General features: G+C 45.6%; 1 protein-coding gene across 1 annotated transcript; it reads right to left on the bottom strand.

Annotated features, from left to right (window-relative positions):
• Positions 1–8,581: 8,581 nt before the first annotated feature.
• Positions 8,582–9,526, bottom strand: LOC125111623 (olfactory receptor 51I1). Its single transcript, XM_047753626.1, has one exon. It carries the CDS (start codon positions 9,524–9,526, stop codon positions 8,582–8,584), a length of 945 nt encoding a protein of 314 aa, XP_047609582.1.
• Between the last annotated feature and the right edge of the window lie 8,074 nt (positions 9,527–17,600).

Below are 17,600 nucleotides of genomic sequence, written 5' to 3'. Positions count from 1 at the left end.
AAGTCAGCTCCCACCTATCAGGTCTTCTGTCTGAGCAGCCCCCCCCCAAAGCCTGGAGCAGGGAGATGGTGGAGAAGCTGGGGTCATTCTCGCCTCCTGTCCTCTGATAGCAAGAATCCTGAAATTGTGCGTGTAAAAGAGATGCTTGAGACTGCTCCATCTTACGAGCAAGAGTATAGCGTTAAAATTAAGAGCAGAAATACTGGAATAAATCAGAATGGGGTCAAAATACATACTCAGCCACTTAATAAATATGTGATGCAAATATATTTATATAATATATAACATATATAATGCAATATGTGTGTGACAAAAATATATATATAATGCAATATGTGTGTGATGAAAATATACGTATTCTGATGCATGGGTTTTTTTAGCTTATAGAGATGATAATAATATTCTCTTATTTGGGGTATAAAAAACAAGTAAAAAATAGTGTTTGAGAGCCCTGCAGATTCTGGCAGAACGTAGTCTGAAGCCCACTGTACAGTTTACACTGAGTGTGACGAGAACAAATGACTTAGCATTTCCAAGTCTCTTTGTGTCTATTTGCAAAACAGGGGTAAAATATATCTGTTTCCTGTGGTTGCTGTAAAGTAAACAAGAAATTGTACAGTATAGGAAACACTGAGGACATATAAACTCTTTTATTCTTAGGGAGATGCGGAGACCCAGAAAGGAAGAGTAAGAATGTACCAGAATCTGGGAGTTCCCGTCGTGGCGCAGTGGTTAACGAGTCTGACTAGGAACCATGAGGTTGCGGGTTCGCTCCCTGCCCTTGCTCAGTGGGTTAAGGATCCGGCGTTGCCGTGAGCTGTGGTGTAGGTTGCAGACGCGGCTCGGATCCTGCATTGCTGTGGCTCTGGCGTAGGCCGGTGGCTATGGCTAGCCTGGGAACCTCCATGTGCCGCAGGGGCGGCCCAAGAAATAGCAAAAAGACAAAAAAAAAAAAAAAGAATGTACCAGAAGCTTAGTCTGTAGCTTGGATCCACAGACTTTTTTTTTTTTTTTTTTTGCTAGTGATGTTTCCATTTCACTGTGGTGATGAGATGGTCTAGGATGCAGTCATAAGAACTGAGTTTTAACTCTGCCAGTGTGGGTCTGAGGAGACAAGGGCCTCAGAGAAAGGGGTGATCCCCATGTGTCCCCACTCCACTTTAGGGAAAGAGACGTTTGGAAGGAAAGTAAGAGAGTGGTTTTAGGAAGCTGGAAAGAGAGAAATATGAATAGGGTGGTGAAGGACCTGGGCATTCCAGATGAAAACTGCACTGAAACACAAATGACTCTGAAGTTAAAAAGAGTTCAGGGGAGTTCCTATTATGGCTCAGCAGTAATGAACCTGACTAGTACCCGTGAGGATGCGGGTTTGATCCCTGGCCTCGCTCAGCGGGTTAAGGATCTGGCATTGCCATTGAGCTGTGGAGTAGGTCGCAGACATGTCTCAGATCTGACATTGCTGTGGCTATGGTTTAGGCCATCAGCTGCAGCTCTGACTCAACCCCTAGCCTGGGAACCTCCACATGCTGCAGGTGCAGCCCTAAGGAAAGCAAAAAAAAGAAAAAATAAATAAAAACAATACAAAAAACTGTTCAGGAGTCCCTCTGTAGCACAGAGGGTTAAGGACCCAGCATTGCCCTTGCTGCAGCTGGGGTCACTGCTATGGCTCAGGTTCAGTCACTGGCCCAGGAACTTCCACATGCTATGGGTGTGGACCAAAAAAGAATTTAAAAAAGCAGTTCAGAAAAGTTGTGTGTAGTGGTTTCAAAAGAGAAGATTTGATGTAGAATCCATGGAGAGATAAAAGACAGAGACATAATACTCCATTGGTGCCTGCAGATCAGAGAGAAATCGTTAAACCACAATCAGAAAGTGAAAATAGCCTAACATAACACAGTATGTAACATGTGATGTAATGTAACATAATAATAACAGCATGTAATGCAATATACTAAATTAAATTGGTAAAATACCTTTTAAAAAAAAAAACAAAGTAGGAAAATGCAGTCACAATTGGTATGAAATTTGAATCACCTCCAACCATGAGTTCATTCATTCACTCAAGCAGCATGGATGTAGGATTCAGATTCTTTATCAGTTCTTTATCCTGTGGTTACCCACTGTTGAGTGATCTGCATATAGCTAAGGAGTTTCGTGGGAATGTCCCCCTGGGATGGCTGGACAGTTAGGGGAACACAGAGCCAAGGGAAGACGGAGAGCTAAGACCGCGGAGACACACACGATGTCAGAGCGAGGTGGCTCCAGAGCCTGCGTTCTCCTACTCTCTTCACTCTCAGATCCTCCCTTCATGCGCCAGCCCTGGTGAAATTTTGTGCCTTCTGTGTCTGTGCTTCCCCCAAGATGAACAGCCTCCCTGACAGGTGAAATGTCCTTGCTTTTGCCTCTTGTCCATTCGTGTCCCTTGGTTCCGCCTTGTAGATGGGCGGGGCTCAGTCTTGGCTCTATATTCTTATCACCTGGAGAACTTAAAAATCCAAGTGCCCGCATGACAGCCCTGGTGGATGTGGCTTCTCGTTTATCAATTTGCTTTAAGGCTCTAGAGGGGACCCTCAGGTTGAGAACCACTGCAGACGCATTTTGTGACATTCCAGTCACTCTAGACGACACAGTAACTTGCAAGAGCTCCCCAACTCTTTCTGGTTTTGTTTTTACATACTGTTCCTACTTTTCTCCTGTGCTGCAACTTAAACATTCCCTCGTGCTTCATCATCTGGAGTGTTCTTCAGCGTCCCGGAGCTGCTCTAAATGAAGTTGGCTTTGCTTAATTACTCCAAGGTGGTACTACAGATGTAGCCTAGATTTGGGCTGCTACTGCCTCTCACATCCCTGGAGGGAGAGAAGGGCCCGACAGGAGCATTCTGAGTCTTTGTCTGATCATCTCACCTGTGGGTCTTGGTCTTGCCTCACCTGAGACGGCCAGTCGCTGGTAAAACCTCATTTTTCCCAAAAAGTAACAGGGAAGGCTTAGAAACACTAGCCCTGACCCATGTCATGGAGGAGGAACATGCAGGATGGAGAACAGGCAGCTCAAGGACCCAGGAGAGCACAGGACCAGGAAAATTAACTGAACCGTTGGGTGCTCTAATGATAACCAGAGGGGCAACTGTCTCATGACCAAGCTGCCTCGTTTTGGTCCCATAACAACGTTGTTAAGTGGCTGTCCTTTAGCCAGTAAGTGGCTGAGTTGGCACGAGAATGGGGTTCTTTCAACTTGAAGTCCTGTGGTCTTTGCTGTGAAACCCAGCAGCCCGCCTTCAGCAGCTGCAGCCACCAAAGGAAGAAGAAGGTGATGCTGGGACATTAGTCACCCTTACTGTCACCAGCAGAGAGAAGCAAGAGTGGCAGACAGACAGATATTCTTTCCCCTGTCCTGTGCAGACTGGGGGTCAGATGGAAGAGACTAGGAGTTAAGTGGCCTGCTAAAGCGGCCCCCTCCCAAAAATCCACTCACTGACTCAGTTGTCGGCTCGATAGGCTCGCTAGGACCTGCAACCAGAGTCAGCCTTGCACCCACGGCGAGAATTCCCTCTACAGCATCCTTATCAAACTGTCATCCACACTCAGCTTGAACACTCCCAAGGATGGGGAGCTCGTTACGCCTAAAGCCACTATCTTTTAGATGACATTTGTTTATGAAGTGCTTTCTTACACAGGGCTTAAATCTGCTCCCTCCACATTATATAAAAATGCTATAGACATGACAATCTTTGTCAGGCTTCACCTAAATATTGTTCTAAATGGTATCTGTGCTTTTCCTGCAAAATACACCTTAATTTGTAATGTATCTATTTATGAAACTATGTGTTCAATTCCCTGTTTCCCCTACTTGACTGTAAACTCCATCACAGTAGGGATGGTATTGGCTGCTCACTTTTCTTTCATTTTTTACCTCTAGATAATCAATCCTTCACAGGGTCAAGCACATAGCAGATCTGAATAAATACTTTAACCAGAAAATAAAAATAATTGAATGGATAAATAGTATTCGAAAGTTTCCATCTTAATATCCTATAATCTTCTCTTCTTTAGATTAGCTCTCCTCAGTTTCTTCAGCCACTCAAAGAAACAGACCCTTAATTCCCTCACTGTAAGTTCTCCTGTTGGGGTGAATAGTCTAATATGAGTCGATAGTGTGATATCAGCTTACAACAAATTGATGGGTTTCAGGCTTTGTTAGCAGGAGTATTTTAGTCAAAAGATACTATGTTCTAAAATGGACGTTTCCTAGTATATGCTTTATTTTTTTCTTGCTTGCATTGTCTTTCTCCTTCTTTGTCACTCACACTCAACATTTCTGTTTTATCCACAGATTTTCCTGTTACTCTGTAAGTGGAAATAATAGCATTTCTCATCTGTGACTTTATAATATTTTATACCTAGTTGTTATTTTATGAGAAGTCCTTTTGTACCTCTGTTTTCCCTGTCGTACGTTTGGGCTCTTTTAGGGTTCCACTTGTGCCTGGTTCATTCTCGCCTCCCTACCGCTTTATGATTCTAATAAAAAGACATGCTCAAAGAGTCACGAATGACTAAAAGTATGAACAAAACGCTCAGGGCCATCGCTAAAGTACCTTCTGCTCTGGGTTCTATACTCTGGATCGGAGTTAAACCATTGGACACGCACAAAGTTAAGGGGAACTAAGTCCTATAAAGAGCACGGAAGGAGCTAGTGCTGCTTCGTTTTGAGAAGAGGAGGCTGCAGGAAAGATGCTTGGGGATGGGTGTAAGAGGTAGTGGGTGACAGGTGGAGATGACAGGGCAGTCTAGGGCTCAGGGAAGGGAGATTTTTCTAAGAGTCAGGGCTTCACTAGGAGATGATAAGTTTCTGGTCTGGGAAGACATTCAAGCAACGACAGCAGCAACTGTGTAACCTTTGATGGGAATGATGTGGCGAGAATTCCAGCATCTGCTGAACGGGGATGAAAGGCCCTTTCAGTTCTCCCTTTGCCCTCAGGGCTGATATTCCAGAAGGTCAATGTCTCTCCTGGTCTGTGACGCGGGGACTGCCACAGCCTTGGGTCTGCGTGGACTAGACCACAGCTGAGCACTGCGCCCCTGTCCTGTGATGACCAGGTGCCTTCCTCTGCTGGAGCAGCCTCGGCAGCCCCATCTGGAAGTGGCTGGAAGGACACAGGACGTCGGAATGTATATTACCCTTCTTTTTAAAGATCATACGAATGAAAATCAGCTTTGGGAATTTTACTTTCATTTGTTTTAAACCTGTCCAGTCATAGGCCAGACAAATCACAGCAAATACACACATACACACATGCCTGGACAGAGACTCACTCAAAGAAACAGGGACTCGAGAGAGACCGAGGAACCGCACAGACCGAATCGTAGACAGAAACACACCTGTGTGCAGACCAAGAACGACACGATGAGATACAAACCCACCCGAAAGAGATCTGTGAAGCGAGGGCTGGATTAAAAGACCGAAGGCCAGCGCTCACAGGGACTCCAGAATGGGCCTCAGACTGGTACTCGCCAAGGACGAGGTGGTATTTCTGCAGGAGAGTCCCCAGGGGCCAGGGCTCTGGGGTCCTGGTTTGCCTGAATGTGATGTGCTGCTGGTGCTGGGGGGAAAAGGGGGGTTCACACGCACCTGGGGAACAGAAGGAGGAAAAGGAAACACATCCCCTGGAGAAACTGCCCTCTCTCCACAGAGGAAAAAAAAAATACAATTCCAGCTCCTTCCTCGTGTGGAGGAGGAGGATGGAGACAAATTCCTCCAATTATCCAGCCTCAAAGTCGGAACTCTGAGCCCAAAGCCCAGAAGTTAAATCCCCAAATCCTGGGCTTAAAATCCACGTTCTAGGCAGGACTTAAAGCTTAGAGCCAGTGGGTAAATTCCAGAACTGAGCCAAGAGAACAGACCTTGACGTGCAGAGCTCGTCCCCGGGTTTTACCAGTACAATGTATGCCCATGGCTGCTTCCGTCCACCTATCACTACTCTTCCCTACTGTATTCCCGCCTCCGTCCCCTCCCACCCAACTCGCTACCAAGTTCCACAAGCCTGAGGGCTCCTCCAGGAGATGCAGCCCAAGGTCCTCAAAGAGCCTGGGCTCAGAGCCACACAGATGCGAGTCTGAGTCCCAGCTGTGCCATCCATTAGCTTCACGATCTCATGAGATGGGTATTCCTTCAACTTGGAACCTGATCTGTAAGAAGAATAGAACCTATCTGCAAGAAGAAAGTGACTTGAAAAAATGTGATTGTACCACACATAGTAATTATGCCCATCAGAAGTTCTGCTGCAGGCTCCAAGTTCAGATCCCCCGAATACCTGGTCTTCCCATTAAGTATGTCGTGGCCCTTCCTCCTTGTTTCAGTTTGATGCAGACTAAGGGTGACTTGAGGGAAAGGATGGTGGGGGAGCTCTGTCCCTTTTCTGCTAAGTGGTGGGGTGCGAAGGGGGGATGCAAACAGAAGAAGGCCATAGACAAGAATTTTCTCTTCTCCAGTGGTATCCTGCTTTTGATTATGGTCGTTGGGTTGAAATTAAAGAGTTAGGATGAGAAGATAGAATTCAGGAAGATGCAGAAAACAACTGTGTGAATAAAGGCATAGAATTATGGGAACCGAAAGGAATCTACATGGGGCCTCGGGGTGGGCATAAGAGCCTGGTGACGAGAGGCAGGGTTTTAAGCAGCCACTGAGCAAAGTGACATTAGCTATGTCCTCAGAGGCAGCAGAACGGGAACTAAGCATCAGCCAGGACCCAAGCCTTCATTTATTTACTTAGCCATTTGGTTGTTCACTTAATTTAGGTGTATTGAGCTCATCAAACACTGTGCTAGGATATCAGGTTTGACTGCCAATATCTATTTTGATTTTTGAAAAGCTCTTTGTTAAGACTTACTTTCTGCCTCCATTAAATGAGAAAAAAGAAGTCGGGCGGGGGAGGGGGGAGATACCCTTTCACTCTGAGAGGGATGATGCTGAACATAACGTCTGTCCACATGCCAGCAGATGGGATTCATTCTAAGTGTTAAATGGCACTTACGGCAAAATTGTGAAGCACTTTCCCTCTAGAGCTGAAATGAGGAAATAACTTTACCCTATGGGGTGCAAATCAAAATGTCTAGAGTGGAGCAAAACAAAGATGATGGGCACAATGCAGGGAAAAGAAGGGAACGCCAGGATGCGGCAGGAGCCTCGGAGTGGGGGCGGAGCGGCTGGAGATGGTTCATCCCATTCTTCCTGGAAGCTGTTTCGGTGTCTGATGCGCCACCACGAGGCGATAATAGGCGGTGTGTCTGCGCGTCTCTTCACCACCAACACCATAGCTTAGTTGTCAGCACTCGGTCCCCGCCCTGCTTTAAAAACCACCTACAAACTGACATAAGCAATCTCGCAAGATCTTGTTTCCAGAACTTCTCAGTGTGAAACCTCCACTTTGTCTAAACAAAGCTGTTTGGAATTCCCCCAAATGTTCTAAGCTAATCATCTAGACTAAAGGGTCTCAGCCTTTAACATGCATCAGAATTGCTTGGAGGGCTTAATAAAATGCGGATTGCTGGCCCTCACTGCCTAAGGGTTTCTGATCAGGGTACCGGAGGAAATTCCTGAGAATTAGCATGCCTCACAATTATGGCGCTGGGTTGGGCATCACACTTTGAAAACTACTTTTTTAGACTCTTCTTACTCATGATCCCAGAGTCTAGTTAAATGCAATTTGTATTCAGTAGGTCTTATGAAAGGGTCTAAAATTCCATTTCTTTAACAAATCACCAGCTACTCCAATGCTGTTGTTCACTGGACTACACTTGGAATATGAAAGCTCTAAGTGCTCTTGCCTACATGTTTTTTTCTCAAATTATGCCATTCTTCCTGCCCCCCCTGCCCAACTACTATACCCCTTCTCCTCCTTCACAAGCTCCTTCGGAGACACACAGAAAATTTAGATCTTCCCAAACCAATAGGTTCTTTCTCTCCTATGAGGCATCAAGCCTCCACAGAGTTTGGTTTGTCTTTAGTGTTTATCATTTCCTTACTCTGGGTGGTAGTAGAATTATTAGTGTTCAAGGATATTTGCACTGAACGACTTCCATTATTTTAAACATCTTTCAGGGCATCTTCACTCCTTTTTATTTTTTTTTACTTGATATGTCGCTTACTTAAGGATATGTCTTATGGAGTTCCCATCATGGTGCAGTGGAAACGAATCCAACTAGGAACCATGAGGTTGCGGATTTGATCCCTGGCCTCACTCAGTGGGTTGAGGATCTGGCATTGCTGTGACTGTGGTGTAGGCTGGCAGCTGTAGCTCTGATTCAACCCCCAGCCTGGAAACCTCCATATGCCACAGGTGTGGCCCTAAAAAGAAAAAAAAAAAGAAGAAGAATATGTCTTATTATAACATTCTTAGCAACCGTACACATATTTTCATGCCGTAAATGTTCAATACCTGTTTATATCATTTTATTGAGTCAAATGTTCTCTTCGTAGTTCCATATTCATAACTATCGAGGTCCCGATTCTTCTTCTCCTATTTAACAGTCCGAAAGGTGGCAGCCCTTCCTGCAAAGCAGCTCTCGGGGGTGGCAGCCGTCGTCCTCAGCTCTGGGGTTTACAGAAGACCTGGAGGATTGTTCTGCGTATCTCCTTTGTTTTCACACTGTAGATGATGGGGTTGAGCATGGGGGGGACAAACAGGTAGACACTGGACATCATGACATGAACAACAGGTGGGGCGCTTTTCCAGAAGCGGTGGATCATGGAGACTGCGATTATGGGCACGTAAAAAGCCAGCACTGCGCAGATGTGCGACATGCAGGTGTTGAGTGCCTTAAGCCGCTGCTCCCGGGATGCAATGGCCAGCACGGCTCTCAGGATCAATGCATAGGAAAGCAAGATGAACACAGAGTCTACACCGTAGGTGAAAATGACCACGAAGAGCCCGTAGATGTTATTAACGCGGATGTCTCCGCACGCCACTTTCATGAGATCTGGGTGGAGGCAGTACGAGTGGTGCAAAACATTGCCTTTGCAGAAGGGCAGCCGTTTTACCAGAAAGGGGAAAGGGAAGAGAGTGGTGAAGCTCTTGGCGAGGATGCCCAGGCCCAGAGCCAAGATGCGGTTGCGGGTGAGCACTGATGCATAGCGTAGCGGGTCGCAGATAGCCACAAAACGATCCAAGCTCATGGCCAGCAGGATGCCTGACTCCATGAAAGAGAAAGTGTGGATGAAGAACATCTGAACCAAGCAGGCATCAAAGCCAACATGATGATAGTTGAAGCAGAAGACAGCAAGCACAGTGGGGAGTGTGGAGAAGGACACTCCAAGGTCATTGAGAGAGAGCATGGAGAGGAAGTAGTACATGGGCTGGTGCAGAGCAGGCTCACCAGTCACCAGAGCCAGGATGGTGAGGTTGCCTGTGATGGAGATCAGGTAGAGGATGCAGAAAACCAGGGCCACCCAGGCTTGGCCTGTCTGCATCCCAGGGATGCCTGTGAGCTGGAATGTGGCTGGCTGGAAGGGGGTGCCATTGAGGCCCAACATGGCCGGCAGATGGGGGATACGCCCAAGAGGCTGTGTTGGGAACGTTGTTCACTTTTTTCCAGACATCCTGTCTCCAACACAAAAGTCAGAGATTGACGGCGTTTGCTTCTGGTCTTACATTTCCCACTAGACTCTGAGAATGTTGAGGGTTCTAACTGAGTTCTACTCATTTCCATCTCACCAGAGCCCAGTACCCTCTCTTGTCCATAACATAAACTCCACGAAGGTGTAAGGAACAAGCGAGTACCCATAACAGGGCAAAGTGACAAGGTAGCAGATAACATGAGAAAGGTCCCCAAGTCTCACCTTAAACCACAGTTTTCCTTTACTTTGTCAAGTTACCCCAGAAGCCATATTCGGGGATGTTTGAGAAAAATTTAGAAATTAAGACGTACAAGGAAAAGGAACCTATGCATTTGGGAACCCCTTTGTAGGTGACAAAGATGAAACCTCTGCGGCTGAAAAATCACTGCTTCGGTATCTTTACTCAGCCTCCCCTTCGGCCCCCTGACCCCAGCTTCTACCTACCAGCTCTCTTACCTTCTCTCGCCCGCAGACTTGCTCTCAGCGTTTTGACCATCCTTTCATTCTCTTCTGGGCTCTCGATTCGCTCTTCCTTCCTCACTTCTCTTCCTGACCTACTCTCCCACTAGCCCTGGTATCTTCATGTTCTCTCTCCCTCTCTTTCACATTCGCACAGTAATCCCCAAATGTAGAGAGTAAATTCTATCACCAAACTGGGTGTGCAGGTGGAGAAAACCAAGATGCAAGCGCTTTATTGGAAAAGAGAGAGAGGGAGGGAATATTGACCATTACGAAAACGTTAACCTTATTCACACCTAGCCCCTGGTTCCTGAGGAAGGGATTCTCTTCTTCTCCAAGTCCAGGCCCTCGGCCTTTGGGATTCTATTTCTCGCCTTCTTGCTCAGAGACCTCTTCCATCAGTCCTTTGTATTGTATCTTCAGCCTCTCATGTTCTGTCTCTTTCCCATCAGGCAATAAGCATATACAAATCCATCCCTTCGTAAAAACATAACCTTCCCTCTCTAGCTGCCCTGCTTTACTCTTTTCCAGTTCATAGTCCAACTTCTCGAAACATCGTCTCTGGAGGCCAAAGATGGGGCGCTTGTTGGGTATCTCTTTTTCCAGTCCATTCTGAGATCCCCCAAATTCAGGGAGTCTATCTTACTGACCTTACCTTCCATCACTTCTCAATTACCTGTGTTGTGGCTTCCCTCGGCACCCTCCCATCTGAAACTGACCTCTGTGTGATCATCAGTGATCTTTGTCACTAAATCTAATGAAAATATTCTCTTTCCCGATCTATTTGACTTTCCTACCAGAGTTAACATGGTCGGTAACTCAGCTTCTTAGAACAGCCTTCTTACTGCAGAGGCATCCTTTATCTCTAATTTTCCTCCTACCATGGTGCCTTCTCCTCTGCCTTCTTTACTGACTCCTCTTTCTTTGTCTTTGTCCTGAAGCACCATCAGCCTCACTCCAGGAAAAGTAAGCAATAGTCAGAAAAGTGCAAACTGAGAAACCTTACCATAAAGGACTTATTTACAGCCTTTATCCAAAATACCCCTGTAACCTATGGTACTGGATATCTCAAAATTAAAGCTCCACCATGTAGAGAGTAGAAGGGTGGTTTCCAGGGGCTGAGGCAGAGCTGGAGGAAGACTGGGGAGATGTTGGTCAATGGGCACGAGCTTTCAGCTACAAGACGCATGCGTTCTGGAGCTCTAATTACAGTATGGGGACTAGAATTGACAGTGCTGTAAAATGTATACCTGAAAGGTGTTGAGAAGGTGGATTCTAAGTGTCACCATCACGTGCAAAAAAAGGGGTAAATATGTGAGGCAATGGATGTGCTAAGTAACCTCACCATGGTGATCATTTGGCAATACGCATGCCTGCCAAATCGCCACAGTGTCTGAGTTAAAATTAACCTATGTCATTCGCCGTGATAGCTCAATAAATTGAGAAATCTCTATTTAAAATTCGAAAGAGACTAAAGCTCTCTTCTGACACTTTGGCGTAATGACTCTCATGCCCCTTTGCCCTCTACGCTTTCCATCGTCTTCCTAGCCCTCCTAGTATGTTGAGTGAGCGCAGATGGGGACTAGAGGCTGGGTGTGCGTTGACGTCAGTAATAATCCTGAAAGTGTGTGGGCTCTGAGAAGGAATTCTGCTCCTTTCGTTTCTCTCCCTTCCAACTGAGGATTCAAAGGAACCCTTTAATAAGTAAATTTACTTTCCTTACTTCCCTATAAATGTGTCTCTTGCTCCTGACCCAGGTTTAAAGTCGATATCTCCAGAAATTCTTCCTGTCTTGCATCTACTTTTTTTTTTGTTAATCACCATCACACTAAGATCACTTCTAGGTCTTAAAAAAATGGAAAGACCCTTGCGAGCACCGACAGACACTCTGGACTCTTCACAAGACAGGTTCACCCACTGTCCTTAGTGGCTGGTGTGCAAATTTTGGCAATCCAGATGAGCCTATTTCATCAGTGTTTCAGACTTTCCTTAGTATGGAAAGAAACTTTGAAAATTTCTAACCTAAGGAGAACACTCCACAACAATTTTTTCTTTCTTCTGGCCAAAGAGGCATCATTGAAGGCCTCGCTAAATGTGACTAATCTAGAAATGAACATCAAGAAGACAGAGACAGGAGTTCCCGTCGTGGCGCAGTGGTTAATGAATCCGACTAGGAACCATGAGGTTGCGGGTTCGGTCCCTGCCCTTGCTCAGTGGGTTAAGGATCCGGCGTTGCCGTGAGCTGTGGTGTAGGTTGCAGACGCGGCTCGGATCCCGCGTTGCTGTGGCTCTGGCGTAGGCCGGTGGCTACAGCTCCGATTCAATCCCTAGCCTAGGAACCTCCATATGCCGTGGGAGTGGCCCAAAGAAATAGCAAAAAAAAAAAAAAAAAAAAAAAAAAAGACAGAGACAAACACAAGCAATACACTTCTTTTGTACAGTGTGAACATAGCTTGAACACACATGGTCACCCAAAGATAGCAGATGTACATTTTACACTCCTCTACACACTTACACACCCAGGTGTTCGTAGGCACTGTCACATCACACAGAAACTATTGCACGCGCCCTTCATCACACACAACGCTAGCACAGCCACAGAATTTAAGAAGGCTACTACTTACTCAACGGTCTGATATGTTTCAGATATGCTCCATGTTTCCACCCACTGGAATACATAGGTTTAAGTGTGTGCACGCGCACACACACACACACACACATACACACACACACACAGCCATGAGAGCATCAACATTGCAGACTCCCAGTAGCATCTCCATCAGTTATGTCCCCTGGCACACTCAGTACTGAACATCCAGCCAAGACTGACGCCCACACTTGAATGACTTCAGTTCAATCGCTTCTGTGATTTTTTTCTCCAGCCGCACACCCAGTAGTTGGGCTTGGAGAAAATAATTCACATTGCAGAGGGAAAAATTATGGATACTCTCAAGACAAGATCTAGATCAGATGAATCACCCCCTTAATCTAAACACGAGTGGTTGGTATTAGGATGTTGATGCAGATGGAACTCGGCCATCAGGGTCTGTGATCACAGGCTTTGGAAGGGAAAAGATTTGTCTCATGTTTGGAGAAGTAAGAGGGCCAGAATCTGCCTGGAGCAGCAGTCAGAGTGTTGAGGTTTGGGACAAGTTCTGGATAAGGAGCCACGCGCAATCTGAAAGAGGTGGCACTCACTGGGTGGCAGATGTCTCTTTTCCCTGTGGCTGGGTGCGGGTCTGTGGGTCCCACAGGCAGAGTGGCGCCAGCTCTGTCTCCTAGGACGCATACATTTATAAAATCCCTAGGCTTGTTTGTTAGTGGCTGGAAGAGGGAGCGTGAAAATAATGGGGAGGCTGGTATCAAAGAGTCATGAGCTGGCCGCAGGAGAATTGCTCCCAGAAGGATCCCCTTCTTCGCGCCATCATTGCTCATGCTATCACTCATGACCGTGACTGTGTCAATACTTCCTTGGCCAAGGACTGCAAACCCGTGTATGCTTACAAAGACACGTACCTAGACATCCTGAGACACCCCCCCCCATACACCCTTGGGCACGGTCAGCTATTTGTTTGCTAACATTCGCAGTACCTCTTTCAGATCCACACACATCCTAACAGATAAACCCAAATATTCTCATACCCCTGCCCAAGGCTCTAGTCACCAATCACATATCTTGCACATACACAAGCGACATCTTACACTGATGGTAGAATAGAACATAGATTATAGATAGACTTTTACCTTATTTTATTTTATTTGGCCACACCCATGGCATACAGAAATTCCCAGGCCAGGGAGTAGGGATCAAAAGTTCACTTATTCAGCAGATGCTGGTTGAGCACCTGCCGGGTGTCCTACAGGATTAAAATAACAGACACAACTGTGAACCAAATAGGAAAGGCCCATTCAGATGGTGTTTGTAGTATAGCAGAGATGACAAACAATAAACAAGTGGTAAGATAATTTTAGAGCGTCAAAAGAGTGATGAAGAGAATAAAATTAAAACTAAGAATGTATTGTCATACTTTATATAGTGCCTTGGCATTTAGAAAAAGCTCTGTGTATATTGATTGAATCAATGTTACACCAGGCAGATAATTAGATATGAGCAGAGAAGGGGATATGGGGCCAGATAGCGGGAAACCATGCATCAGGGGTCCATGGGCAAAGGAAGGAAAACCAGAACCTCCGGACTGATAGGAAACCACACATTTTGGGGAGATAAGTGCCCTTGGAGGCAAAGAAAGGTGGAAAAGGCTGTGCATCTCCATTATCTGAATGTAACCTATTGTTCTTTATGCCCTAATTATAATAAAATTAGACATGCAGATAAGAAGTACCCATCATGCCCCCACACGATGACACTTCCCTTAAAGCTAAATGAGGACAAAAATCCCTCCTCCCTTTGGGAAGGTGGAGTTGTAATGAAAATTAGGGAATAAGACCCCCAAGCCCCACCTTCCCAGTGAATATCTCTCCTGTGCAGTCGGATGCCCCTCATAACCAGTGTGCCAGAAAAACACAGGGCAGCTGCCAGCCTTCCCCAGCCTCTCTTTAAGAGTTGTGTTTGTCACTTAAATAAATCTTACCTTTTCGTTCTCAATTTCCGTCTTGTTTCCAAATGATTTCCTTCTGTGGCAAGACAAGAACCTAACCCTCGGGTACATAAACAGAGAAGGATTTCACGGACCTGAGCAATACAGAGTCAGAGTTTTGTTTTCTTTGGTTTATTTTGTTTTGTTTTGCCTGGTTTTCTGCAGTGTGAAGAAGGGGATGAGGGCGGGCATGGGCTAAAGCATGGGTTGAGTGATGCCAAGCGGAAGGAGCCACTTCTGCCATGGCTGTGGGAGGAGATACAGAGGGTACGTGGACGAGAACATGGGGCAAAGGCGGGAGAAAGACGCGAGGCCGGAGAGGAGAAGGCAAGACGAGAAAAGAAGAAGAAATAAGAGAAATAGCTAGAAGAAAAGGGGGTAAATCAAAAAGGAGAATGCAGAGAAAGAGGAGAGGGAGGATGAGAAGCAAAAAGAGAAAATAATGGGAACGTGATAGTAGTTTTTACACTTTATAAATATTTGTATATATCTGTATAAATGACAAATTTATAACCACTTAAACCATACAACTTTTGCTCTTTTCTTCTCTGCTTTAAGGTGATAAGTACTTTGTTTAAAATCCTAGAAATTATTCTTATAATCAGCTACACATGCTTTAACATTTCATTTTCTTCTGATCCCAAAGATCCCAGCTACAGCTATACAGGTATCCAGGTATACAGGTATACAGGTATCCAGGTATACAGCTATACAGGTATCCAGGTATACAGCTATACAGGTATACAGGTATCCGGGCATACAAGTATGCATGCTCCTATGCAATATCCTGCATGTATGGTGGACTTAGGGACACTTCTAAGGAGTAAGTGCCCACGTGTAAGGCAAAGACTAGACTTTTTAAAAAGGGCCGCGTGACACTGCACCATCTATCTCCCAGATCATTCGCTCTGAGGGAGCTATGTCATGAACAGTCCATTGGAGAGGGGAACACGGCCAGGTACTGAAGCCTCCTGCCAACAACCACGTGAGTGTGGGAGTGGATCCTCCAGACCTGATCGAGTCTTCAGGAACTGCAGCCCTAGCCAGCAGGGTGGCTGCAACCTCGTGAGAGAATCAGCTGGAACCGTCCGACCGAGCCATGCCTAGATCATTGGTCCTTAATGAATGAGATACAAAGTTCACAATTTAATGGGATAACAAGGATTAAGCTGCTGAGTTTGGGGGCAATTTGCTGCATATCAATTGATAACGAATATGAATACAGGATTCGTATCCCAGAGTCTGAAAGGGTTAGTCAGACGTAAGCGTAGATACTTAAAAATGGTATCTGGCTAATTCATTTATTCCTTAATTTTCTTACTCACAAATAAATCAAGCATCCCATGTATACTCCGGGGAGGCGAGACGAACCAGACTCCTTCCTTTTTTGTAGCCCCCGTGTGAAGTTTGTCATGATCGCCTGAGGAAATTGTGAGTAAATTCACTGGCAGTACCTATAATGTTCCAGGCAGAGTAAAGAGGTAGGAAGTACCTGGGAGGAATCCTCTGGTGCCAGAAGAAGTTTCAAACTCTCGGTGACAAGAGGCCAATTACCCCTTAATATTCTGAAAATATATTATTTCCTCAACTCAGAAATTTTTTTCAACTTCTTTTTAGAGAAACTTTGAAAACCAGGGAATAGCAATGAATATAGCTGACACCATCTTAGGCTACATGTTATAACTGCTAATTTACGGGAAAATCTTTACCTCTTCTGTAATTATGGGCTCACTCCATTCTAAAGTTAATTGCTTAGCGCCTCCATCACACGAAGCCACACCAGACTCTTGATAGAACATGGCCTCTGTAACAGACTCACAGACATAGAGAAAAGACTTGTGGTTACCAAGGGGGAGGCAGGAGGAAGTGGGATGGACTTGGAGTTTGGGGTTGGTAGATGCAAACTATGACCCTGAGACTGGATTAGCAATGAGGTTCTGATGTATGGCACAGAGAACCATATCCAGTCTCTTGGGACGGACCATGATGGAAGATAAGAAAAGGAATGTGTGTGTGTGTGTGTGTGTGCGCGCGCGCGTGCGTGAGCGAGAGAGAGAGAGAGAGAGAGAGAGAGACTGGGTCACTTTGCTGCATGGCAGAAATCGTTACAACATTGTAAGTCAACCATACCTTCATAAAAATTAAATTAAAAGACATGCTTTTGATGATTATGGACATAATTTTATGCATTAATTTTTTCTAAGGATGCAAAAAGCTCCCGACACTGAGCTGGGCCTTGAGGGTAATGTAATGAGTTAGACACAAAGGCGTAATTTACTTAAGGTTTCGCTAGCATCGGTGTTCAACTCAGCGATGGAGAAATGTCGAGGACCCAGGGTGTCCCGAAAAAGCTCGGGAGATTAGAGAAATAATCAGCAGATAAAGCTGATTATTAAAGCTGATTAGAGAAATAATCAGCAGGTAAAGCTCGGAATGCATCTGATAGCTGTAGGGTTCACCAGGAAAACTTTTAGGTGGCAGAATTTCCACCAGAGGAAATGATGTTGACGAAAGCACAGGAGAACAAAGACACTCAGTGGCGTCATCGTTTGAGAATCTACAAGAGGTTCACCAAGTCAGGGGTAAGTGTTCCAAGGCTTTGAGTAAAGAAAGTTCATTGGGGGCGGGGGAGGGTCGTGTGTATATTTAACGTCAGAAGTCCTTGCAGAGAGGATGCTTGATAACAGAACAGACACGTCGCAATCTGCACAATCGCAGCTCCGAAAATGACCTTCTCAGAGGAGACATTCTAGTCTGCAAAGAGTTTGAGATGTTTTGTCTACGGCGCAGGTTTTTTGAATGGATGCTGCTCAACACGGCTAATACGTGAAGATGCTGAATATTATCTTCTTAGTGAACAACCATGGGGGGCTTTCGAGGTTGTTGCCCTAGAACCACTCAGCTGACTTGTCAACTCTGTCTCTGAATTCATT

The sequence above is a fragment of the Phacochoerus africanus genome, chromosome 11 (genome assembly GCF_016906955.1).
Source record: "Phacochoerus africanus isolate WHEZ1 chromosome 11, ROS_Pafr_v1, whole genome shotgun sequence".
Lineage (NCBI taxonomy): Eukaryota > Metazoa > Chordata > Mammalia > Artiodactyla > Suidae > Phacochoerus > Phacochoerus africanus.
Note: the sequence above shows the minus strand (reverse complement) of the source record. Positions and strands in the feature narration are given on the sequence as shown.